The 26,792-nt window shown below is 37.5% G+C and overlaps 1 protein-coding gene and 1 long non-coding RNA gene across 3 annotated transcripts; both read right to left on the bottom strand.

Annotated features, from left to right (window-relative positions):
- Positions 1 to 2,675: 2,675 nt before the first annotated feature.
- Positions 2,676 to 19,903, bottom strand: LOC5565683 (HEAT repeat-containing protein 3). The gene is made up of 3 exons (XM_021844882.1): positions 19,826 to 19,903; positions 19,158 to 19,760; positions 2,676 to 4,223 (listed from the first exon to the last, which is right to left on the bottom strand). Exons 2-3 carry the CDS (start codon positions 19,756 to 19,758, stop codon positions 2,866 to 2,868), a joined length of 1,959 nt encoding a protein of 652 aa, XP_021700574.1. The 5' UTR covers positions 19,759 to 19,760; positions 19,826 to 19,903; the 3' UTR covers positions 2,676 to 2,865.
- Positions 19,904 to 20,282: 379 nt separating this feature from the next.
- Positions 20,283 to 26,400, bottom strand: LOC110676552. Of its 2 annotated transcripts, XR_002500504.1 has the most exons (3): positions 26,147 to 26,391; positions 25,569 to 26,073; positions 20,283 to 20,849 (listed from the first exon to the last, which is right to left on the bottom strand). It is a non-coding gene; the product is annotated as an uncharacterized LOC110676552 (long non-coding RNA). The 2 variants fall into 2 exon arrangements; XR_002500503.1 differs by lacking the exon at positions 20,283 to 20,849 and having other exon boundaries at positions 25,468 to 26,073; positions 26,147 to 26,400.
- Positions 26,401 to 26,792: the final 392 nt, after the last annotated feature.

The following is a 26,792-nucleotide window of genomic DNA, read 5'->3' as shown; positions in this document are numbered from 1 at the left end:
ACCTTGTGCCTAACATTGCGCACAAAATCTGAATTGTTCCTAACTTTGCGCATGATGTGCCTAACTTTGCGCATGCCTTAAATTGCTCGTTTACTCTAAATAATTTTACTTTTTTACTGGTTTTGTATTAAATAAAAAGGTTACAACTAATATGAGTTTCATCAAGAGTTTTTTTCCGTGAATTTCAATTTAATTTATTCAATCACCTCAAACATAGAGTGCCCACGAATAGTTATTTACTCTGTTCTTATTTTTTTATAATACATATATTCACAAGATTACAATCTGAGCAATATAATTTACAGCCGCAGCTTATGCCTATTTGTTATCGTACGCTGCTTTATATAACTTATTCTCTTGTTTTTTTTTTTAATTCTTAAACTGAGAGATGTATCGTTGATATCTCACGATTAATCATTTTTTTTATCTATTTGCCGCCAGTACGGATATTCCATAATTGAACGCTTTTTGCTAGACAACTGGAGCTTGAATCATTGTCCTTCAACTGGGAAGCCAACCTTTGCACTATCAATTATCCAAGTTTACAGTAATAGTCTCTTGTACACAGTGGATTTTCCGAGATTTTTCAATGCACACCTTGCCTTCAGCTACATACAAAAGGTACTTTCAAGAATATTACATGTAGCCGCTGCCTTATGGATTGAGTGACCATTCCTGGTAAGATCGACAGATTTTGTTATTTGCAAGGACTTACATGTATTTACATGTATTCCGAATTGCTAGAAGTGCGCAAAAATTAAGACCCTCGTGTAAAAAATGGGTCCTAACATTGCGCATCGCTTTTTTCAAATAAAAATTCAACATATTATATGGAAAATAAATGGAATTACTAGAATATTACCTTTCTTGCAAATACACCGCAAAAATACTTCTCACAACACAGTTTTGTTCATAAAAATGTTGATTTTTTGCAGAGCCACTCCTTAGCGCTTGTTCTAAGACGGTGTAAAAGTACACGTTTATGCGTATGACGATAAGGTTTTTTGTTTATTTACTAACATTAACAAGGGTTTCTTAGTAAACAAATACATGCCAAATACTTATTTCACATAAACGAACATGTTGCTGAAACTGAATTGTTAAAAAAATCAATGGTTAATTATCATTTTTTCGTGCTTCTTTAAAATGCGCAAAGTTTGGAGCTGCGCAAAGTTAGGTGCGTACACGGTATTTACCGAACTCTCACACTCTGTTTGAGTGTGAAGTGTACAAAGATGCGAATATTATCAAGCGTGTAAAATACGGCAGACTTCAGTGGGCTTGTCACTTAGTGCGAATGTCGGAAGAAAGAATTGAGGTTGGCGGCTTCGGGGAAGACCACGAATACGCTGGCTGTACGCAGTGGAAGAGGACCTGGCGACCCTAAACGATCGGGCCAACTGGAGAAGTTTCGCCCAAGACAAACGAAGATGGAGCTCTATACAATAAGCCCGGCAATGGCGTGATGCTACGCTGTAGCCATCAAGGTATCAAGGCAGGCACCAGGAAAATAATAAACAAGCAGACGTCATCTCGCGTTCTGAAATTGTTTTGAATCACTAAAATCTAGTCTAGTCACTTTTGATTATGGCTATATCGACATACGGAGAGAAAATTTGGAACAAAAAATTAACAGGACCACATCGAGATATGGAAATATTGCGATAAGGAAGATATCGAGATATGGAGAGAGAAAATGCATGCAGACTGAAGGGACCGAGGAAATCATCGACATAGGGAGAGATATCGAGATATAGAACATCGATAGGTGGAGAGTCGACTGTAATCATTTGAGCTTAGAATCGTCCTTATTCTGCGCGGCGTGTGAGTCGAGACGAGTCGCTCTCACCGCGAGTGACGTGAGACGACTAATGATAATCAAATGGGAGCGAGTCGACAATTGTCACCTCATTCGACTAGTGTCACCTCACACGCCGCGCAGAATAGGCACGAATGTTTCTCAGTGGGACCGGAAAGAGGGTGGCTTGTTTTCCCATGGGGTAGTATTGTGGTGCCAGAAGCCTGATAAGCTGATAAGATCAGAATCTCAACACAGTTTAGAGGTTATATAATACAAAATTCCAAAAAAATTTCGATCTCATGTAAAAAAAAGTTTGGGAAACACTGGTTTAACGTATTCACTTTTCCCCACGTCTCTTGTGCAAAAGCACATGAGCCTCTGCAAGTGCCATAAATTCATTTGTTCTTTGGCGGCGTCCATTAATTACGTAACGCTAAAATTGGAAATTTTTGACCCCCTCCCCCCCTCCGTAACGCTTTTTGTATGAAAAATTTCAAATTTTTGTATGAGCCGTAACGCTTGAGCATACTCCCCCCCCCTAGAGCGTTACGTAATTTGTGGATGCCGCCTTTTGACTTTAACTGTGCGCCGCGTGTTGGTGTTGTCTCGCTCTCTTTCACGGGCAACTTGAAAACAGGGCGCACAGTAAAAGTCAAACGTTTTATAGCATGCATAGGGGCTCATAGCATGGCTCAATTTTCTAGGTTTCAAATTGGTCGAAAAAAGATGTTGAGATCGAGGATCTTGCAAATTGTTTGTAGTATTTTTATAAGTGTAAGGTAAGTTTCTGTTCTGTGTGTTTCTTTTCTTAAAACCTAAAACATATTCTTAGTACATCCAGGGATTTCTCTATAAACATATATAAACTTCAACATATTTCTACCAAAGAAAACTTGTGTGTTTATTCAGTTTGAATCTCTATTACAGCTACAACGGCTAAAGAGACAAAGGATAAACTATAAATCTGGATTCAATCTTAACGTCGAATATGTGGGTGTTTGTTTTGATAGGAAGGATTGCTTAGGCATCCATATATTGGTATTACGGGATGACACTGCAGCACTTCAAGCTTCCATCGAAGGCTTGAATTTCTTCATCTCAGTTTCCAGATACTTACAGAATCTGCCGAGATTGGTCCGCACGGTGCTCACGGCCGGGTAACGCTCGTTCAGTTCGCGTTTGTTCTGTTTCAGTTTGGATTTCATTCGCCGATCGAGTTCCTTGCATTTGGTCACCATGCCCAGATCATGCACGATTTGATTCCAGTCGTTGTCGGCGAAGATGTCCATCATGGAATCCATTGCTTCTGAGACGGTCCACAGGTCTTGTTCGTTCATGCAGGTAGTGAGAACAAAATCTATGATCAATTTGATGAGAGGTTCAGGTAGCAGGCAACCAAGGATTCCGAGCATTCGAAGCCAATTGGCTCGGATTTCGGCGTCTTGACAGTCGGTTACTCCGTTTAGCATCAACTGGAGATCGCTTTCGGTCATCTGCTTGAACAGTTCCGGGTTTTTACGCAGATGTTCCAACGTGGCACGCATCAGTGAAGTGGACGCTTCTAACAATTTGGGATTTTGGTGACCTTGGAAAACTTGCTGACCCAGCTCCAGCCACACTTGATAAATGCCTTCCGCACCACCCAGATCATCCGAGGAGATATTGTTGCATAGATTATGAAGACACAGCATCGAGGAAGCTCGTAAATTGTTGACACGTTTCAGTAGGTTTTTGTCGTTCTCGGCAAGAATTTGTCCAACGTTTTCCGCTACTGGTTGTGCCTTTTGCCACAGCTTCTCTACTAATCCTAGAGATTTGATTGCTTCCAGAACTTCTACCGGTAGTTTATCGGTATTTTGCACACTATCGTTGGCTCCGTTGGTCTCGTAGTCATGAACACTTTCTGCCTCGGAAAGATTGTCCTCGTCCATGTCCTCTTGCCATTCATTTTCCTCGGTCGAGCAAATGTTGGTCAGAATCTCCGCCGCAATTCTTTGGGCCTGTAGGAGCCAGCCTACGTTTCTAACTTCCATTTCGACTTCCGTTGGCATATCAGCTCGCCGCCTCCTCTGGAAGGATTGTTCCGGTGATTCTTGTTCCATTTGGGTATCGTCGGTGACTTCCAGATCAGCGACATCTTTTTGATTCAACAATGGCAACGAGCTTGTTACGCTATTCAACGCCGCACGATGATTCACTTCAAGCGTTTTCGACAGCGCAATGAAAATCTGACTTAGATAGGTGGCCGAGAGGGCCGGAACGTTGGCAATGATACCGGCGGCCACAGTACGTAGAAGAACGCTGGGGTAATCTCCTTCCAGAGCCAGCAATGAAGACAGTTCATTGCCGAAGTTCGACAAAATCCGCCAAGCTGCCGAGTTGTCTTCGGAAATCACCAAGAGGCATTGGGCAACGGCAACAGCTAAAATGTAGAAGCATAGAAATGATTAAAAATTAACAAACTTACGGTAGATAAATAACTTCAATTCATATTCGTGTCGTATACTGTTTCCACATCAAGTCGGATACTAATTCGAACAGCGATAGGGGTAGTAGAGGAGGGCGGGGCAATATGGGCCACCATTGGTTTGACCTTAAAACACAGATTATGACCCCGATTATCTTAGGATCTCATAAAGGATGCTTCAACTCGCCACCATCGTGGAAACTGTGCAAAAATCTGCTTTTATACTTCATATTAGAGATGTACCGAATATTCGGGCCGAATATTTCGATTATTTCGATTTTGCCGAATATTCGGTCTGCCGAATAATGAAATCCATTATTCGGCCGAATAGGCCGAAAAGTGACCGAATAATAACAAGATACAGTCAAATTTTGTTCGTTGCACTAAAATCAGGCCGAACATTGATAAATTGAGCTTTATGTAAAAAGTGACGTTTGTCGTTTTAAGGGGGCTATAGCCCACTTAAGGCGAAGTAGGCCGTCATTGAAATTTGTACGAGTTATTGATGATTGTTGCTAATACATCTCACCATTTCGAGTCAAAGAAAATCAGTTGGTTTTGCACTGACACAGCTGGAAAAATATCAGCATACTTTATGCATGTTAGCGAGTACGGTGATACTTTTTCAAGTCAATATAAACTATCAAGACTGAGTTTTATCACTTTGAAATTGCAGGCAGCAAAATCATCATTGCTACCAAAACGAATGACGGACTACTTAGCCTTAACCAGTATAGGCCTGAGTGAAAGCAAAACTACTAAAACCTTCACAGTGACCTACCGGAATAACTCCGGTTTGTCAGTATACTGACAAAAAATCATTTGAATCCGTTAAGAATTCGCGGAGCTGTGAAGGTTTTAGTAGTTTTGCTTTCACTTAGGCCTATACGGGTTAACGGGAGCCCAATTAAAACGAAGCCCAACTACACTCAAAAAAATCCAAACGTCATTGCTACGTGAAAAATCACGTAGATCATTCCAAATTCATTTTACCTTCACTTCACCTGACTGAGATAAAGATCACTAAACCATTCATAACCACCAAATAGTGACTCGGTAATGTTTACTGAGGTTACCTATCGCGCTTACGTGGAATTCACGTAGGTGCCTGAGTTCATTTTGACATTTGCATAGTGTACGTAGTTCGCTGTTGAGCTCAAATCCTAAGATGGCGCCCGCTTGATTTTTGAAGAACTTCAGAAGCTGCTGCTGCTTTAAACACTGTGTAAGATTGATTTCAAGGTAAATATGCATTGAATACAGAAGAATCCCTGCATTACTTCATATTTTATACGTGATTTTGATTTATAACCTCTATCAATTATAGCACGCGAAGGCTACAACAAGGCAGACCAAACTCACAAAATTGGGGAAACAGGATTCAAAATGCTCTGACAATAAAAATACCATGCCCACACAGTTACGGATCACCCACAGTGATGGATCACTTTGGCGTTCAACATCGGATAACTCGCTCAAAACATAAACGTTGACCTAAAACATATTTTTCCCATGTTATACTATTTGTCTTCTACCATTTGTAATGTTAAGCACAACATTCAACCGCTAAATAACGGTGTTTTCGACAAATGTTTAGTTGGTACCACACAGCTATCATTATATGATCGTTTTCTGTAAGAAGTGCCGTCAGCATTCATAAGCCCCCACAGGTGGTTAAACTCAAATGTTTTACTATAAAACATGCTCGTTCGTTTCGATTTAGTATGAATTCATCTTTGGAAAACATTTTTCTCGATTGTTGATTCTAAATACCGAATATTAGCACTTCTAACTAATGATCCATAATATGGACCAGGAAATGATTGTTTACCACGGTTATGGATCACTTCCAATTAATGTAGATTTCTGCCATTTTAAGCATTGGATTCGACATTTTCAGACAATAGCACTAAGGATAAAACTATTAAAACAACAAGGTTTGTAAATTTCATTTTATAGCAGACAAAAATGGGTGGAAAACTTGGTGTGGAACGAAAACAGTACATGTCTCACTACAACGCAGTATCACAACAAAAATGGCATGTTACCCTTGTTTCCAGCTCTAACACTGCTATTTTTTGCAGTAATATGTGACATATTGATAACTTTCGCTAAATCATGGAATACAGATGCATTGAGTTAAAAATCTCTTGATTTTGCGCACTGATCCGTAATATGTCATAATTTGATCCATAATATGAAAATTGATCCATAATATGGTTTTCAGAAACCGATACAATTTTTAATTTTTATGCAATCCTATGTAAATATTGCACTCAAAACAGTTTACTAACCGAAGTTCCAATTTGAAACGATTCAATTCGTGCTTTTAAATTACAATTTTACGTTTTCCATGTCGTTTTATTGAATTGTATAGGTTGGACTCCGCACTATTTGATCCATAACTGCGGGGTCATGGTATCACAATCTTTTAAGTTTGTTTACATTGGGAATTAGTTGTCTTCCAAAGCCTATTAGAAATAAGATTGGTCTTTATTACAGTTAAGGTACCGTGGGGCAAGTGGGTAATGGATTTCGCATAGGTGGGATTCTTCAAATTCTAAAGATTTTAAATGAAAACAAATGAAGTCATGTATATTTTTTAGCTTGACTTCCACCAAATATAAGCAGTATGCTGAAATTGATTCTTATGTAAACTTAAAGAAAAAAGTACAGAAAAAGTTTTTGAAAAACGTCTCTTTAATTTTCACTTGCCTCACAAGTGGGCAAGTGAAAAGTTTATCGTTTTGAGCAATAATTTCAAAAACTAACTGTTATATTCACGATTCCTATTACCTTTAACATTTATTAGGGCGTCCCAATAAACAATAACATAAATAACATGTAAACAAAGAACATTTTATTCTTGTTACTTGAAGTTTCTTCTGTTCAGTTATGTTAGGTGAAATGATTCGACAACATTATAACTGCAACATTTTTAATGGTAGTTCTTACATCATGGGACAGCAATTGCTTTTCTGCTCTGCAGAATTTACACCGCTCGTTATTTGTTTTTATGAAAATCGGATTTGACGTCGGATAACTCTTCGTAAGAAATCAAACGGAATCCTCCAATAAAGTATTTCGAAACTTTCTTATGTGGGTAGACCAATACCCCATTTTTTATGTTTTGAACTAGCTTACATAGACATTCCACGAGATTTCCGTGCGTTCTCTTATATTGGAACTTTTCAATCAACGTCTTACTTTTAACCGGCTGTCCGAAGTACACATATTAATATCATAATATTTGGCAACCTTTATTTAGAGAAATGCCATGATAATAGATTTAACGCTTTGAGTATAGTGTTTCTTGAATTATCAGCACGTTCAGCTATTCTATGATAATTGCGCACCTTATATACTTATAGCTATCTAAAGAGAAAACACAAATTTAATCTCTAAATAGAAACTTTTCACTTGCCCCACGTGATTGGAAAATTGACGGTGTTTTAATTTAGTTATTTTTAGTTCTATGTCGAATTAATTCTAAAACTTTTTTCATTGCAGTTCAAAACTGTCAGAGGGGACAACTTAAAAGTGGTACAGAAAATTATTTTCCGCAACTTTTTTCCGCTGAAAATATTAAAATAAGATTGCACGCCGCCAACTTGTTACGGAGTTATATTTAACAGGTTAACAATCTTTCGCTGTATTATGCAATAATGGCTGAAAAATCTCAGGAATCTATTACCTATCGTAATGTTCTGAATGGCCTCGAAGGTTTACGCATGAGTTTAAAACGTTAATTCACATATACAGTAAAATATACCAATTATTTTCACTTACCCCATTTACCCACTTGCCCCGCGGTACCTTAAATTTAATGCAAAACCATCTAGGTCCTATTGAAACGCTTCGTAAAGGCTACCGGAAAATCCACGTACCGTCAAACGGGGTGACTTGCAACACTTTTCAACTTCAATCAACCAAAACCATGATCTAAACGTCATCTAAAAATCTAAATTCTCTGTAGAACTTTTAATGGCTGGCCCGCCTACAGAATGGGATGACAGAAGATTGAATCGAATTATTTTGTCATATCAAAAGTCATCAAAAAGGTGAAATTTTTTAAACGTCCTTGTGCGGGGTGACTTGCAACACTCAATGCTAATTTTGTTTTTGCCAACAAAATGTTGATATTTTTTATTAGTCACACATGTTAAGTATTGTTATTCATGTATTTAAAGCATTCGAATCAGCATAATAGCATTTTGAATACGTTTTTGTAAGAAAATAATTGAGCAATTTTTGTATGGGAAAAAGAGGAGTTAAATGATCAAGGTCCAATATCTTAACTGATCAATATTTTTAACAAGTGTTTGTAGTCGATTGATGAATTATTACTCTTTTGATTATAAAGTAGATTTAACACAAAAGTTTTTTTTCACTTTTATAAAACTCTAAATTGCTTAGAAATAAAGTGTTGCAAGTCACCCCGCATAGGTACATTTTAATAAAAATGATTTTTATTAAAAATTTGTTGCTACAATTTTGTAATATATAACTCGACATATTATCAATTATTAGTTATAGGAACACCATGCAGAGTATTACTTTTGTAAATTAAATCTATCTCATGTTTTCAGGTCACGATTTTGAACTTCCATCAAATATCACTTTTCAGGACATTCAATAGAATTATGTCTAATGTATGAACATATGTATAATAACAGCTTTAATCGTGTCCCATACTTGAATTGTGAGTCACACGTGTTGAAGCACCGATTTAAAACAAATTTTGTTTTGAAATTTGTGTTTTATAGTGAAATTTAGTTGTAAATTGCAATGTGTTGCAAGTCACCCCGCCGTTGCAAGTCACCCCGTTTGACGGTAGCTCTTACGTTTAACGGCGGTGGAATGGACGAACTTCAAAAGTTCATGCGTTCATTCTGAGTTACCTATGATTCGTAAGAGCTACGTGGAAAGTGCGATGGAAAAAAAATCACGTATGTTTTCACGTAACAATGACGTTTGGATTATTTTGAGTGTAAAGATAGTACAACGAATGAAATTCGACTGTAAACTAAATTGTAATAAAATATTGTTTGCAAACAATAAAAAAATAAAAAATCAATTTATTTCAGTTATGATACATTGAATTTTCCTTTCTATGGATTTAATATATGAAGTTTGATGTCAAATGTTCTAAAATGTGAGAATTTTTCCGTTCTATGGCATTAAGGTGCTGCTCAATTGCCCAACGTCATCAGAAATCGCTCTCCTTCCCTCCTTCGGGACGGACCTGGTGTAGTGGTTAGAACACACGCCTCTCACGCCGAGGACCTGGGATCGAATCCCATCCCCGAGATAGTCACTAAAAATTTCAGTGACGTCTTCCTTCGGAAGGGAAGTAAAGCCGTTGGTCCCGAGATGAACTAGCCCAGGGCTAAAAATCTCGTTAATAAAGATAGAAAAATAAAACCCTCCTTCGGGAAATCTGAAAACAACGGTGCCAGTACCTGTCAAAGTTGACAGGTACTGGCACCATTGTTTTCAAGTTCTATCGAAGAGCGAAAGAGAGAGAATTTCGTCGTGAAATGCCTAATACACAAGCAATTCTTTGCAAATCAACCTTTCACTCATCTTACTGGGGCCCTAAGTTGCGGCTTGGAAATTTATACTTTCTTGATCCCATAAATTATCAGGGCTTCCCATGCTTTCGATATTTTAGCGATACCTACTGATCAGGTTCTTCCTTTATAATGTGAGTCAGTGATCTGCTGTTTATTTGCTCCAATTTCTATGAACTTGGAATCTAATTTGTCTAAAAAAAATGGATAAAAAATGCCATCAATAAGATACACACCCTTAAAATCAGATATAAAAATCCTCAGAACCATTTGTAATTGCTTCAAACGGTTTCAAAAGCTCAAGAAGACGGTAATTCTACTCCGTTCAATTCTTCACCGTGGAAGCTTTTCCTATTAAAAAAACTAGCTTTTATGTTTTAATTCAGAATCCAAATGTAATTTTCGAGAAATTGGGCGAACATATGGGTTTGATTCGGCCGAATATTAAAGTTTTATATGGCCGAATATTCGTTTGGCCGGATAATAAAATTTCAACTATTCGGAATAGTGCTCTTCGGCACATCTCTAATTTTTAGAGACTTGCTTATTTGTTCCTTATGAATCAATTAGGCTTTCTAGGTGCCAGTTATCGGTTGTAGGAAAAAATCTTAAGAAATTTCTCCTGAAACCCTCAGAAATTTATATCAGATATCCATCAAGAATCTTTGCAGAAATCTATTAAATATCACTATTACGAATATAAGTCTAAAATCTCACCAGTCCTAGAGATATATTAGAGATGATAACATGAGTAGTTTTGATAGGAACAAATTGAGTAAAATTCTCTCTTGCAAACTTTCAAGAGATTCCTCACATTTATTTATCATCCATAAAAACAACACTAGTTCTAAATGGCTTCGTGGACCTCCTAGAGAGTCGTAATGGCCCACCAGGGTTCCGCGGTTGGGAAACTCTGTTTTAGATCGTATGAATAAACCGAGTAGAAGCTTTTACTTTACTCAAATACACCTGTCAGACAAATTTCTTGTGCGTTTATTCAAGATGATAAAACTGAGCACTTTAGAACTTGATAATTCGTATGAATAAAGTAGTAATAGCTGAGTATAAGCTCAGAAAATTCTAAGTCACTTCCTTGTGGTGTGGGTTCGATTCCCGCGTCAGCCATAGAAACTTTTCGTATTTTGCCAAGTATTCCTCCAATACTTCTTCAGGATTTTTTCTAATATTTCTCCCAGAATCTCCTTAACTTTTTTTCTTCGAATATAGGGGATTTGGTTCATAACCCAAGTAACCATAAGCACTAATAATAAGCCCTTAATCAGCATCATAGATGCGTACATGCATTATAATAGCACCACAAATGCTTACACACCTTATAACAGCACTTCCGCTGCATATAAACCCTATTACAGCATCATTAATGCTTCTAAGCGTGATGCATACAGGCATTAAATAAGCACTATATTGGCTTTATATTCGAATACAGGGCATGTTTAAATGCCATTAAGTGTTTTGACAGATATACCACGTGCTTTGTGTTTGCATATAGTGGTAATAAGGAGTCTAACATAAATCTTCTCACTACTACAATCGCAAGTTTTATGACGGAGAAAAGTGATGGTTTAAATTGGTCACTTTTCTTTCCAATACTATTCATCTTATGTGGCCGTAGGAGCAAAGGAGCAGGACAACCACTCAACAATACGGGTGTCGCAGGTTCGAGACGCAAAATGAGGAATTTGATCATCATAAAACGAGGATCGAAATGTGGCAATTGCAAGTCCTCAAAAGGATGAAAACTACCAAAACGAATAAGTCTGATACGGAAAAGTACTATCTGTATCATTTTATTACATTTTTATGCATAGAGGTTTCCGTTTTCATTCATTCATTTATTTACCTCGTGTACGAGTTGCTTGGCCGCACACGCAAAAGCTCTCTGGCTGCGTACGCGAAAGCACAAAATATTCACCCTAAAAACCTGGCTAAAACAACTGACGTATCTCACGTGGTCTTATATCAGCATTAGTGGTGCAGAGAAGCAAGGTTATATCTTAGCACTATAATGGCACGCTATTTCGCCTTTTCTGGCATTATAATAGCATTATATACGTATATAAAACTGACATGCATCAAATGATTACCCTATATGCGCATATAATGCTGTAACCGTGCCGCATTATCGTGCTTACTGGTTACTTGGGAATGAACACATGGGACGAGATTGACCTTATTTCAATGTATGTATTGCTTATAAACTTTTTGACGGTATAAAAATTTATATTTTGTCTCAATTGTTCATTAAAAGTCTACTTAAACTTTTTCTCAGCTTCAAATGTATGTGTACAGACAGAGCGATGGAAGAATCTAATTTTTGTTTTAAGTAACGAACCCAGTGAAGTTTTTTTCTTGCTAGTGTGATCAAGGAAGAGCCTTTTTGCATATCAGAATAATCGTAATCATTAAGAATATTGTATTCACTAAATTTCACGAAAGTGTTCATGTTGCTCCGATACTTTTTCGACCCAATTTTCTATCTCGTTTTTCTGACATTCAATGGGATTATCATCCAGTCAAAATTTCCCAATTATATTGTATATTGTATTATTGTATTCATCGTACTTATACAAAACTTGAAATCAAGCCGAGGGTAACTGAAAATTATTTCCCTTTTATTTTTTTAGGAATATTTCTGGAATGCTTTCAGGGATCGTAAAGTTTTGTTTTGCTAAATTTGTTCATTATTTCATAGAATACTCTTCTAACTTTTCACGATGATTCGTTACAGATTATTTTTTAACTAATATTTAGGATTCCGACATGATTTTTTCCCGAAGAATTAGTTAAAATATTTTTAACGGAATGCATTCTGAGATTGAATAACGCACGAATAATAAGTTTTCTGATGTTCCTCTTCAATTTGTCGTACCTCTAGCAATGCTCGGAGGAACTCCTCTGAAAATTTTCAATGAGTTTCTTAAAGTAATCTCACAAACTTTCAATGGATTATCGAGCAGATTTCTTCGAACCAAATTCCTCAAATTTCAGGTTCCAAGCATTTTCTGGATTCCCAAAGAAATTTTGATGAGAAATGTTATGATCATCCGAATTTCTAGAGAATTTCTTGAGTATAATCTAACAAAAATAAACTAGATATATTTGCAAGTAAGCTCCTGGTAAAAACCTGTAGTAACGCTTGAACTCTAATTCACTACATTTTCAAAATGTTCTGAAAGATTTAAAGAGAAAAATAGAAATTGAAATATGTAGAAAAATCTAAAAATATCAGTATAAGAGCACTTTGCGGTATTATCTTATTATATACTGTTTCCAGAAACAATCAACTCAATCAAGCCGTAAGAACTGATTCAGTCGCAAAACCCGGCCAAAACTCGTGAAACCCGAATATTGTTGTTTAGGTTAGAAAGGATTACTATAATTTTACCAGACCAACAAGAAATTATTGCCGTATGTGAGTAAACTGTGGAAATTCGAGACAATGAGTCAAAAAGGTGAGCCAACTCATCCATGATTGATAAATGGATAATCTTTCTTTTCCGTGTTCACTTTGAACATGTTTCGGGTTATATTCACACTCACACACGGGCATGCATCGTGAGAATATGAATTAAGAGACGTTCGATGATTCGTTGTGAGAGTGTATCGTGCAATGAATTTCCCGACGGACAGTGTCTGTATGACAAGCCGTCTTCCATTCAACTTTGGTACGTTGGCGCAGTTTCTTGGTTCAGATTAGTTTGAGTTTCATTTAAACGAACGGTGTGAATTGCAACTGTTTTAAACAGTATTTCCTAGTCGTGGTTTTCTCAGTCTCTCCAAAAAGCAAATTCGGGTTCTACACTGAAAGGAAAAGCATAGTAACGCCAACCATGACGAGGGTGAAATTAAAACATTTTTACCACTTGATTTTGACAGAACATGTTCTATTATTGGCGCGACTATACCATCGTGAAATTTACTATATGAGTTGCATCATAGTAAAATTTACCATGTTTCTGGTAATAATGACAATATGAATTTAGTAAGAGCAACCCCCGTTTGTAGTTGTATGATAGATACAGTTTAGTTGTTTTGTTGACATTGGTAAATTTATGTTTTATTATCTTTTTTTTTACATGGGGAGAAATAACATCTTCTCGAATACAAATAAAAACAAATTGAATGTTGAATGAAGGTGCTGTCGACAATGCGAGAATCCCAAGCTCCCACCGTAACTTGCTACCGTTCCAACTGGATTTGCATCTGATGCTGTTGCAGCTGCGGGACACCACCGCGTCGAACGCTGATCAACTGCTGCAGGACTTCGCCGATGGGATCCACAGATTCCCGTCCGGAGGGTGAAAGCGTAGAGATCACCGCCTGATGAGATGGCATGCTTTATCGCCTTGTGTGGGATCGTAGTGCATAGCAGCTCCCAGGAGTCATGAATCCACCGGGATCAACCGGAGGAGGTGGAATGGTTTCAAGCGGTTCCGGAGGTTCTCGTGATGCATCGCTATTGAGGTTGGGTACTGGTGGCCAGGGTGATGTTGGTGCTACAGATGAAGCTAGCTGAACCGGTGGTGGAAGGGTGGGTTATTGGTGGTGTGGATCTGTCTCCTCCGTTCTTCGTGGCACTTAGCTCTGGGCTTACCGTCATTGGCAGGCAGATTAGATCATCCGCTATCAATTCAGCAGTTCGGAATGAAGGCAGAATTTTGCTTTGTATGGCCGACTGGAAGAGCCTCGACAGAAATAACTTGTAATGATGTTGGCAACTTGTTCCTTTACTTCTCCCATGGCTCATCCGAATCGCTTCACTGTTTTTAATGGTATCCTCCTGCGTTATTGGAAAACAATCATGTTATCCTTAAGGTGAAACTCCTTTGAATCCACTAATAACTGTATAAAAGTAGTGGTACACAAAAAATATTCTCCTAATTGTTGGTGATAGTGAAATTATAATTGATAAGATGTTGTTGCCAGTAATCGCTACCTCAATTTGAGTCTTTTCCCCTTCGACTAAATAAGATTGCTTGATGTCGTACGTAACCATCAACGTATCTGACAGCCCTGCAAGCGAGCAGCCGGCGTAAAATTAGAAAAATAAAAAAAGCGAAATGCTGTGATCAAGTGATTGTTTTTAGCACGGTTTGGTGAAATTTTAAGTTGTTTTCATTAGAAATCCACCAGTAATTGTTCTTCAATTAACAAGTAGTGAAAGTAAACAGTGTTGGAGGTTCTACGTTTAGTGAAAGTGGTAAAATTCGGCGAAAAGTGTTCTTCGTTCGCAGGCGGATAAGTGTAAACAATTGTAGCAAAGTTAAACGTCCGCGTTGGAAATTAGCACGGTTCATGAAATTTCCACCAGCTACTAGTGATAAAAATACGGAAATCGTGAGGCAATAGTGTTCTGATGCCTCGTTAGCAATTTGGGAGTGAACTTATTGTAGGTAAGTGAAATATTTTGAGAAATAATGTGGACTTCCAGAAATGTGTTTGTATATGTGAGGAAGCCATTTTCACTGCCATGACAGGGATTCCTTCCTATATGTCCTTAACCTAAAATAATCTAATAATGGACCTACCATTATGTTTTATTTGATTTGAAAATTTCACAATTCCAGCGACGATAAAACGAAATAAAAATACTTAATTTAGAGATTTTTTTAGCTAACTTGCAGCTCGTGATGAATTATTTTGGCACCAGAGTTAACTGGGAAGTGTGGTTTGGGCTACCATGCGCATAGTTAGGATGCCTTAGTTATCTGAACTAAAACGTAGTAAATGTCCCAAAAAGTGTGATCATTTCCACTATTTTTTGACATAGTAGAATTGAACAAACAGTAATGGTTTAGATTACCATATATTTTTTATCAGTGTACGATGGACATCAGAAGTTTCTTTGCTATGAAAGCGAAAGCGTCAGAGTCAGGTGAGCACACAAAATGTTGTCTCATAGGGTAGGTACATTATTTATCATTTTCACGCATCCTAGATAAAAAAGAAAGCGTCGAACTTTCGGTCACAGCGACAGGTGATGAAAAACCTGCGGAAAGTCCCTGTAAGAAGGTCCGCTATTCAGAAAGTGGTAGTATCACCGAACCGTGGGAAAGCAGGTATTTTTTTATAATTTTAGCTTTTTTTCAATTTAACTACATTTGGGATCATCTTACAGATCAGTGATTCGCAAAAAATCAAACTGCTGACCAATTCGTGGAAACCGGATATTGGTTTCAAGTTCCCTTCATCAGGTCCACAAAATCTGAAATTCAATCTACGATGGCTAGGAGAATGGAACTGGCTCACGTACTCTCCCTCTCAAGATGGGGCATACTGCAAATTTTGCGCTCTATTTGCAACGACAGTCGGTCAGCAAGGTAGTCAATGTGGAAAGCTTGTGAAACAAGCTTATACGCAATGGAAACAAGCAACGGAAGATTTTCGCCACCATGAAGGTACGAAATATCATTCTTTTTGCATAGAAAAGGCAGGGCTATTTACGGCTACGTTCTCTGAGTCAATTACTAGTATTGACAGAGCTCTTGATGTTGGAAAAAAAATCTCAAGAGGAGAAAAACAGAGAGACTCTGAAACCGATTATTAAAACAGCTATGTTTTTAGCCCGGCGTTGACTAGCTTTTAGGGGTCATCGGGATACTGACACATTTCAGTTGAATGAAGGCTTGAAAAAGGAAGAAGGTAACTTAAGGTCTCTTCTGAAGTTTCGTTTTGAATCAGGAGATAACGTTCTGAAGAATCATTTGGAGAATTCAGCAAAAAATGCTAGGTATATCAGTTGGAAATCGCAGAACGATATAATTCAAGCATTCAACAACATTATTCTACAAAAACTTGTTGATCGAGTCAACAAGGCCAGGTACTTTACCGTCTCAAGCGATGAAACAACTGATATATCGAACGTTTGTCAGCTTTCCTTGTGCGTGAGGTTTGTTGAGAACAATATTGTTTGCGAAGAGTTTTTGCAGTTTATTCCGGTAACAGACGTCACAGGGAAAGGTCTGGCTGATGTAATTTGTACAGCCCTGGTTGATATCGAAATCAATGCGAAGTACCTTGTTGGTCAGGGACACGATGGCGCTCGTGCTATGAGCGGGCAGATTAAAGGCGCCCAGGCGTTTGTTCGGGGCCCCAAAGGCATTGTACGTCCACTGCTGCTCTCACGTTTTGAATCTGTCAATTTCCGAGGGTTGTTCAGTTCCAGCGATCCGAAACTGATTGGGAGTAATCGAAAGCGTGCACAATTTCTTCAATTCTCCCAAAAGGGCAAATGTTCTGAAAATAGAAACCGACAAGATTGAGAAAAATGGCCCTATGGCAGGAAAACTGAAAAGGATGTGCCCTACACGATGGGTCCAACGTCACGACTCAGTAAGAACGTTCAAAGACTTGTTGCATCCTATTTTGCAGCATTGGATGTCATTAAAACATGGACGGACAAGAAGGCCGCAACGGATGCTTCGGTCGTTCAGGCTTCTATTGAAAAACCTGAATTCTTGGTTAGCCTTTGCATAACAGACCATATCTTCTCTATTACATGTCCGCTCAGTGTGTATTTGCAAAAGGAAAGTCTCGATTTGGCTGAAGCAATGAACGCAGCAATAATTACCAAAAAAGCTCAGTGTGAGTTGCAAGATGATGCAATGAGTGCTTTCAGTAAGATATTTACTGAAGTGAATATGATCTGCGAACCTCTCGATGTGCCTGTTACCAAACCCAGAAGAGTTGGACGTCAGAAAGACAGTAACAAGTTGGAGACCCCCGAAGAGTTTTATAAAAACGAAATATTTTTGCCTTTCCTGCAAAACACAGTGCATGCGTTGGACGAGAAGTTTCTCAAACATGCCGATATTCTGGAACTCTTTCAACAGCTACTGGATACAGGATCAGATGCATCGAAAATCTCGCAGTCAGTGCAGCATCTATCCGAATTTTACGACCTACAGAGCACAGGAATTCCCGGAGGAGCGATCCTCTGGTATTCAATTATCAAGGAAAAGAAACCACGGAATGCTATCGAAGCACTGAAGTTGCGCAATGTCGATTTACTTCCTACCATGCATCAACTGCTAACGATAATGGCAACGCTTCCTGTCACAACTTGCTGCGCCGAACGATCATTCTCATCATTAAAGAATGAATGAATTTTCTTTATTAGAGAGACTTTCAGCCCTTGGCTGGTTCGTCTCTATCATTAAAGAACTTGAAAACGTATTTGAGAAACAGCACAGGTGAAGCTGAAGAGCGATTGAACGGTATTGCGTTGGTGTATGTGCATCATAATGTAGCTGTAGATGAAGAAGTTTTAGATGAACTCTCGATCAAACCGCGAAGAATGAAAATTTGAATCAGATTGTTGTAATTTCGTTTAATGCGTTTCACCATGTGTTTTAAAAAGTTAAATATATAACAATTCTTAAACTCTCAATTAGTCGTTACTTATTACCAGAAAGCATTATCTCCATTATCTTGAAGTTAACAATTTTTTTTTTGGGATCAAATCCAATCCACGAGATAGTTACTTATGACATAAGAGTTCGGAAGAAAAGTAAAGCCTTTGCTCCCGATATGAATTAACCCAGATCTAAAAAACTCGTTATTAAAGATAGAAAAAAATCTTAAAGCACTAATTTTGCCTATCTCGATGCGTGGAAAATTTCTTCCCAGGAATTGTCCAGAAAATCACATTTTTCTGATCGCAGTTCGCAATTGAGAAGAAATGCCATTTTAAATGGGGCTCTCTGTAGGAAATTTCTTGACCCATTCAGCCAAGGAATTTCGTTACTTTTATTGAGCAAAACAGCATACTTAGCTTACCCAGAAAAGCATACACGTTATTAGGGAAATTACCAATGAATACTATCTAGATATAATATCACAAATGTTTTATGAAACCTGCCTTCATTATTGCAAAGGTATATTAAATTCGATATACACTGCTCACATTATTATGGGTCACCTTGTCACGATTATTAGCCACTCTGTTCCACACGCAATTCAAATGGAAATGACCCATAATAGTGGGTGACCCATGATAGTGTAACCACTGTACCTATAATTTGATTGTTTTTTTTTTACCATTTTTAGTTTTTTTTTATGTGAAAACAGTATTCTTGTTGGAAGTTGTCAAGCCGGCTTCGTTGGCGGCTGATCGACAACTGTACAGTTAATCCTCCAAAAATGTCGTGAATACCATGTATTAACATATCACATTCTCATCGCTTTCAAGGCGGCATACGATAGTATCGACCGCGTTAAACAATGGGAATATCATTTGAAAGATTTCTACTAACTTAATGTGAACACCGTAAAAAAAAGTCATTTAGGTACATACCTATTTCCTTTCCAAAAACATTAACATTCAGGCATTTGACGAAGCTTTCCAGCAACTGGGACTGATTGAAGCTGTCCAACGCCACCGAAGTGCTCTCACACAGGTTCCAGAGCAAATTCACGGCCTGCAGAAAAGTATCCGACTTTTCGTCCATTTGATCCGTCAATGTCTTATCAAACGTCGGTTTCCAGTCGGCAGTGGCTGCATAACGATTCAACAGCGCCAAGAGCGGCGTCAACACATCCTGGTCCACCATGTATTCGCAAATCTCCACACTCTGGACCGAAAGATTCCGGAAGGCTCCCGCCGTGGCATGTCGGACACTCAAATCCGGATCCACCAGGAGACTAGCGGCGATTCGTACGATATCGCTTTCCACCACGGCACCAATGTTGACATCGTTCTGGCAAATGGTGGCCAACGTTTGCAACCCGCAAATCTTATCTTCCGTACTGGCCGACTGCAACTGGTCCACAATAGCCTGAATCGGCGAGTCGGATTTCCCGTTTGCCAACTCCTGCTCGATCAACGCGTTTACATCCACCAAACCAGTGGGATTCACTTTGGCCTTGTGAGGCTTCGTTTTCTTGGCCTTTCCCATCGCTGGAAAATGGGAAACTAGTTAGAATTTCCACCGATTTTCCACAAAATAAACAGAGCACATGTACCGAACGGACAAAATGTGAAATTGCACCACACACGAAGAAGCAAAACGAAAACAACTCTGAAATGTCACGCCGGGGACTTGTTTGACAGCTCGCGCAAGCTGGTCGAAAATTTCGACTCGTATAAAATGAGTGAATAGCTTGATAGAAAATACTAATGATTTTATTTTCTTGATGTTTTGCAAACGGTCAATTTGAATTAACAGTAGCCTTCACTGAAATGAATTTTATTGTACACTCTGAGAAAAATCAAAACTAAATAGTTTAAATGCCATTCTAATTCACTATCCACCTGGTTGGGTCTAGGCCTCGTTTACCTCCCTACAAAACGGGTCTAGTATAACTTTGATGAAATCGACGCGAAGATTAGGTTGCAATCATCAGTGTCTAGATTAATGAGATTAACTTCGCCCGTGCTATAAAATGGATTTTTTTCATTTATTACAAATTAGGACAATACTAAATTTACCCTAAAACATCTTTATTTATTAATGATGATTACATTATTCAATGCTACAATTGGTCAAACAGCACCCACACAAGCTCGCCAGGCCAGGAATATTCTCCGCATGAAGATCCTCCAGCGCTGACCACCGTGCAAGTGGCTGATGTCTTTTCGCACAGCGCTTGATTGTCTCCCAGTGGTCCCTCAGGTATCCGGTGTGAAAAACCATTCGGAATCGCCCGGCCTGATGTTGATTTTGTTTGAATTGAAGTTGGTGTTCTCCTGGTGGCTGGGAGTTCTGCTTCCCGTTAGATTAATTTGACCCACATGCGAGAGCATACTGGCGCGGATCAAACCCGGGCGGACGGAGGCAGTTTCTGCAGTTCCGCAGCTTAATCTTCCATTTGCGTTCATCGCAGAAGTCAACATTCCCTTCTAAAGCGCAGCATTTTGTTGCTGTTTCTGCACTTCTACCGCTTGTCGTTGCCGCCCAGTGTCGTTGTGCCCCGTCCAGTGTCGTTGATGAACCCTTCGATCGGAGTTGGTGCTCACGATGCCGGCCAACTTGTTACCTGGAGGAACCTGTTGAAGAATTGGAAGACCCAGGGCTGGTAGCGATTGAGTGTCTTAAAAATAGGATCTTGAGAGATCCTGTTTCTGAAAAAAAAAGTATCTAACAGAGACCGGACAGGACCCTAGAAGAGACTAAAAATACAACAGTAACTAAAAATAGGTTAAACAAAAATCAAGAAATTATAATCAAGTAGGAGCTGAAGAGTTTTCTAAAGGTTGTTATTTTAAGTAATCCGATAAGACATTTCTCTAATGATATTTCTAACAATTTTTGGAAATTTGTCGTGAATCACGACAAGAATTTTTCATGATTTTCTTTAGGTATTCCATTAGATATAAATAAAGGTACTCTTCCAAAATTTCTTCAGATATTACTCCGAACATTTTCTTCAGGAGTTCATATAGCGATTTTTGCCGGACTTGCTCCTACAGTCTCGTTGACTACTCCGATATAACTCCGCTAATTTGAACGGTACCTCATGCAAACCATCGGGGTTCTTTTTTAATTTGAACATCTAGTCACCCTAGAACCGTGCTTCTAGTCAAACCAACAGGGGGTACCCGTTAGTGAATTTTTAAGGACTTCCTCCAAGAATTTTGTTTAAGATACCAAAAAAAATCTATTTGAATTTTTCCCAGAAATTACTTAAGAGATTGCATCAGGATTTTTTCAGTTTATCCCCCAAAAAAATTGTTAAAAATTTCTCCATAAAGTTTTTCATAAATTCATTCAGTAATCATTTCATTTTGTTTTTTTTTTTGTAATTTTTTTGTTCAAAAATTTATTTTATATTTTTTGCATTTATAGAGATGTCTCAACGGTTTTCCGTTGAGATCATCATAGAAAATCGTAGTACATTTTTCGCTTGAGATCTCTACAGAATTTCAGCCAAAAATTTCGTTAAAATTAACTTTATTAATTTGTCAGAAATTTCTCAAGGAAGTTCTAAGTTATTCAGGAATTCATTCAGAAATTTTTTCAACAGTTTCTTTTGGAATTTTTTTTTAAGAGTTAATTTCATTTTTTTTCAGAAACTACTAACATTTTACAGAGATGGCTCAACGGTTTTCATAGAAAATCATAATGAATTTTTCGCTTGAGATTTCGTTAGAATTTTAGTCAATATTGTCGTTAAAATTAACTTTAGGAAGTACCCCTGATATTACTCCTAAGACTGCTTTAAAGAATTAATCTAGGAATTGTTTCATGATTTTGTTAATTTCTGAACATTATATAAATGAATTCAAGTATTTTTTCCAACACATTTTCTTTAGGAGTTCATATAGTATTTTTTTTACGGACTTCCTCTAAGAATTTTGTTCAAGATACCCACAAAAAAAAACAATCTGAATTTTTCCCAGAAATTACTTAGGCAGCATCCATTTATTACGTAACGCTAAAATTTGAAATTGTTGACCCCCTCCCTCCCCTCCGTAACGCTTTTTGTATGAAAAATTTCAAATTTTTGTATGAACCGTAACGCTTGAGCATACTCCTCCCTCCCCCTAGAGCGTTACGTAATTTGTGGATGCCGCCTTAGTAGATTCAGGAATCAGGATCAGGAATTTTTTCAATATATCCCCAAAACAAAATGTCAGAAATTTCTCAAGGATGTTCTCAGTTTTTCAGGAAATCATTTAGTGTTTTTTTCGTTTCGTTATTTTTGGAATTTGAAATTTTCCTCTGGATTTTTTTTTGGAATTTCCTTTGAAATTAACGTAGGCATTTAATTCGGAATCTCTTTCGGATTTTTCTTGGAATTTTCTACCTTTTTCCGGAATTTCCTTTGAAATTTCCTCAGGAATTTCCATTGAAACTCCTTTAGTAATTCCTTCCGATTTTCCTTTGAAGTTTTCTTCGAAATTAGCTTTGGTATTTACTTTGGAATTTCCTTTGGAATTCCATTTAGAATTTCCTCTAGGATTTCGTACGAAATTTCCTTTGAAATTTCGTTCGGAATTTTATGTGGAATTACCTTCGGATTTTTCTTCGGAATTTTGTTTTAGGATTTCTTTAAAAATTTCCATCGATAATTCTGGGAATTACCTTCGAATATTTCTTAGGAAATTCCTTCGAAATTTGCTTTGGTATTTCATTCGGAATTTTCTTTGGAAATTTCTTCGGAATGGCCTTTAAATTATATTTCGGAATTTTCTTTGAGATTACCTTCTGAACTTCTTTTTGAATTTCCTTCTGCAGTTTTTGTAATTTCTTACGAATTTCCATTGAAATTTTCTTCGGAATGGCCTTTAAATTATATTTCGGAATTTTCTTTGAGATTACCTTCTGAACTTCCTTTCGAATTTCCTTCTGCAGTTTCCCCTGCAATTTCCTTCGGAATTTCTTCTCAAATTTTCTTCGGAATTCCTTTTGAAATTTCTTCGGAATCCCCTTTATAATTTCCATTGAAATTTGCTTTGGAATTGCCTTTAAATTATTTTTCGGAATTTTGTTTGAGATTTCGTTCGGAGTTTTCTTTAAAATTACCTTCTGAACTTCCTTCTGCAGTTTCCCCTGGAATTAACTTCACAATTTCCCTTGGAATTTTCTTCGGAATTTCTTCTTGAATTCCCTTTAGAATTTCCATTCATATTTTCTTTTGGATTTTCCAATGAAATTTCCTTAGGAATTCTCTTTGGAATTTGCTCCGGAATTAACTTTAGAATTGTCTTTGGAATTCTCTGCAGAATTTCCTTCGGAATTCCTTTTGAAATTTCTTCGGAATCCCCTTTATAATTTCCATTGAAATTTTCTTCGGAATTGCCTTTAAATTATTTTTCGGAATTTTGTTTGAGATTTCGTTCGGAGTTTTCTTTGAAATTACCTTCTGAACTTCCTTCTGCAGTTTCCCCTGGAATTTACTTCACAATTTCCCTTGGAATTTTCTTCGGAATTTCTTCTTGAATTCCATTTAGAATTTCCATTGAAATTTTCTCTTGGATTTTCCATTGATTTTTTTTGGATTTTATTTCGGAATTTCCTTTGAATTTAACTTCTCAATTTCCTTTGAAATTTCCTCTGGAATTTCATTCGAAATTTCCTTTGAAATGAACATAGGAATTTAGTTTGAAATTTCATTCGGAAATTTGTTTTGGAATTTCGTTCGGAATTTTCTTCGAATTTTTCTTCGGAATTTCGTTTGAGGATTTCTTTTAGAATTTCCATCTGAATTCCTTGGAATTACATTCGAAAATTTCTTCGCAATTTTCTTCGAAATTTGCTTTGATATTATCTTCGGAATTTTCTTCGGAATTCCTTTCAGAATTCTATTTGTAATTTCTTCGGAATTTTCTTCAGAATTTCCATTGAAATTCACTTAGGAATTTTCTTCGAAATGGCCTTTAAATAATTTTTCGAATGTTTTTTGAGATTCCTCCTGAATTTCCTATGGAATTGCTCCTGGAATTTCCTTTGAAATTTCCCCTGGAATTTTCATCAGAATTTCCTTTAGAATTCCTATTGAAATTTCCTTTGGAATTTCCAATGAATTTCCCTTAGGAATTTTGTTTTCGGAATTTCCTTTGAAATTTCCTTCTGGAATTTTCTTCAGAATTTCCTGCGGAATTAACATAGGAATTTCGTTTGGAATCTCCTTCGTATTTTTCATGAGGAGTTTCCTTCGAAATTTCCTTTGAAAATAACATAGGAATTTCCTTTGGAATTCTTTTCAGTTTTTTTTTCAGAATTCCTTTAGGAATTTCCATTGAAGGGAGAAATAAGAATTTTCTTCTTAATTTCTTTTAAATTTTTTTCGGACTTTCCTTTGAAATTTCCCTTGAAATTGACTTCTGAATTTTCTTTTAAATTTTCCTCTGGAATTTCATTCGAAATTTACTTGCTTTCCTTCCGAAAATTGCTTTGGATTTTCGTTCGGGAATTCGTTTGGTATTTCGTTTCGAGTTTTTCTTCAGAATTCCGTTTGAGGATTTCTTTTAGAATTTCTAACTGAATTGCTTGGAATTTTCTTCGATTTTTTTTTCTCGGAATTTCCTTTGGAATTCCCTTTGAAAATTGCTTTGGTATTATCTTTGGAATTTTCTTTGGAACTCCCTTCAGAATTCTTCTTGCAATTTCTTAGGAGTTTTCTTTTTCCTATTATAAAAATATTTATAAACTTATGAACTTAGGTTTATGAAATTTGAAAAGAAACAAAAAATCCAATTTCAGTTGTGGTCGATTTTAACATTTTGTCAAAGCAAATCTAGCAAAGCCGAATAAAATTTTAAACAAAATTCTTGTGGAACATTTTGGATTGTACTTGAATTCTCCACATCGAATATTTTGATAAAAACATATATTAGGGAGCCCGATCTTGTTCTTGGCCCTTTTGATTCTATTCGGCAGTGGGTTTTTTTTTTGAAAGCTACTTCGGCCTCAATATGCGACGTACTGTAGCTCTTCTTACTGCAAAGTTTCAGACAATTCGGTCGAGAACAACCCTCCATGCCAAAGTGAATCATGGAAGTGCCCAAGTGGATCTGCACCCTACTAGTTAAGTTCCAACAAAACACAAAAGTAGGGTATATGCTGGCTAAGGAATGATTTTTTTAAATCAAAACCTTAATTTTAAAAAGTTTTTTTTTATCAAACACAATTATTACAGGCAGCATTTAAAATGTCCCAACGAAAAATACAAAAATATAAAAATATTTATTTGTTTGAAAAAATAATGTGATTAACAATTAGCAAGCTAGCATTCAACGAGCGCACGTTCAGATCCGACTGACCTTGGACAAATCATAGCAAACTTCTTTGCTCGGATCGCGATTCTTGGCCAACGCCATGCCGGAAGTCGGCGCAGAACTGTTTTACTCCCCGAATTGGTGCTTCCTCCGCTTCCAAACCATTCTATTCTTGCCGATAAACGTCTCCTCCGACCGACAAAATATGTCGTCCACAGTTGCAGCAACCGTCAGCTTGGATGTCGAACCGGTTCCCATCGCCACCAGTTCCGTTTAGTCCAGCAGGTTGTAGTTTTTCCATTTTTCCCTTCTGTTGCTTATGTACATGCTTGTTTTGAATGATTCTCCCGTCAACGGCATCAATTCCAACCGGCCGGTTCTGGTAGAATTCAGCCTCCAGCTCGGTCCGCGTGTTTTGGTTCGGCACTCGAAGCAGCAGTGGAAGTCTTTTCCTACCGTGAACTCGTTTTGACCACACATTCACCAATGATGCTGGCTGGGAACCCAAAGCAGCTGCTGCGGCAGCATCGTCATTCCACTTCAGCCCAGCCTTTGTATCCAAAGAGAACAGTTTGTTAACTTCATTTTGGTGAAATGAACGATCTTATTACAATATTGCTTACCTGATAATATTAAGACACATTTTAACTACGAAATTTCCTCAATTTCAAATTCCCAAAACTGAAGCAACAAAACCGATCGAACGGATCTGACATGGCGAGCGATAAAAACATCAACACAATCCACACTGGGCTAAAATACCCTCGTACAAATCGAACATAGTTTAACTTATTATGACAACATAGTATAAATCGAAAACTAAGCTGTGCGTGAACGTCGGGTATGACAAATATGTTTAAGATTTAAACTTTAGGAGTTTTGTAATATTTCTGAGTGTAGAAACTTGGGAGGGAGAAACAATAGAGATAGAAAACTATAGAGGACGAATGTCGCTGCTGTTCCCTTTGTTCTCGCTCAGAAACATGTCGGGTACATAAGTGTCAAACTGCATACTATTTCGCGTTGACATTTATAGCCCCGCCTATCTCCGCCAGCAAAAGATGTTACTGCAGCGACGCCAGCGACATTCTTCCTCTATAGTTTATTACCTCTATTGGAGAAACCGATACAAAATAGCTGTGTTCAATGACTTTGATCGAACTTGCTCGGGGTTGGTTGTACTAGCTCGTATTTTTTGTCAACAAATAACTGTCAAAGCTACTTCGAGCAACTCCAAGCTGCTTTCTCAATGAACGCTCTTTTTACTCT

This window comes from Aedes aegypti, chromosome 2 (genome assembly GCF_002204515.2).
Source record: "Aedes aegypti strain LVP_AGWG chromosome 2, AaegL5.0 Primary Assembly, whole genome shotgun sequence".
Taxonomy (NCBI): Eukaryota; Metazoa; Arthropoda; class Insecta; order Diptera; family Culicidae; genus Aedes; species Aedes aegypti.
The sequence above is the reverse complement of the archived record's forward strand: the minus strand, read 5'-3'. Positions and strand labels throughout refer to the sequence as shown.

Excerpts from the sequence above, each read along its gene's own strand:
- LOC5565683 (XM_021844882.1), bottom strand. The coding sequence starts at position 19,758 with ATGGGAAAGGCCAAGAAAACGAAGCCTCACAAGGCCAAAGTGAATCCC. Across the intron at positions 4,224-19,157 it reads TGTTTTTGGAAAGGAAATAG|CTGTTGCCGTTGCCCAATGC; the intron begins GTATGTACCTAA and ends TCTACATTTTAG.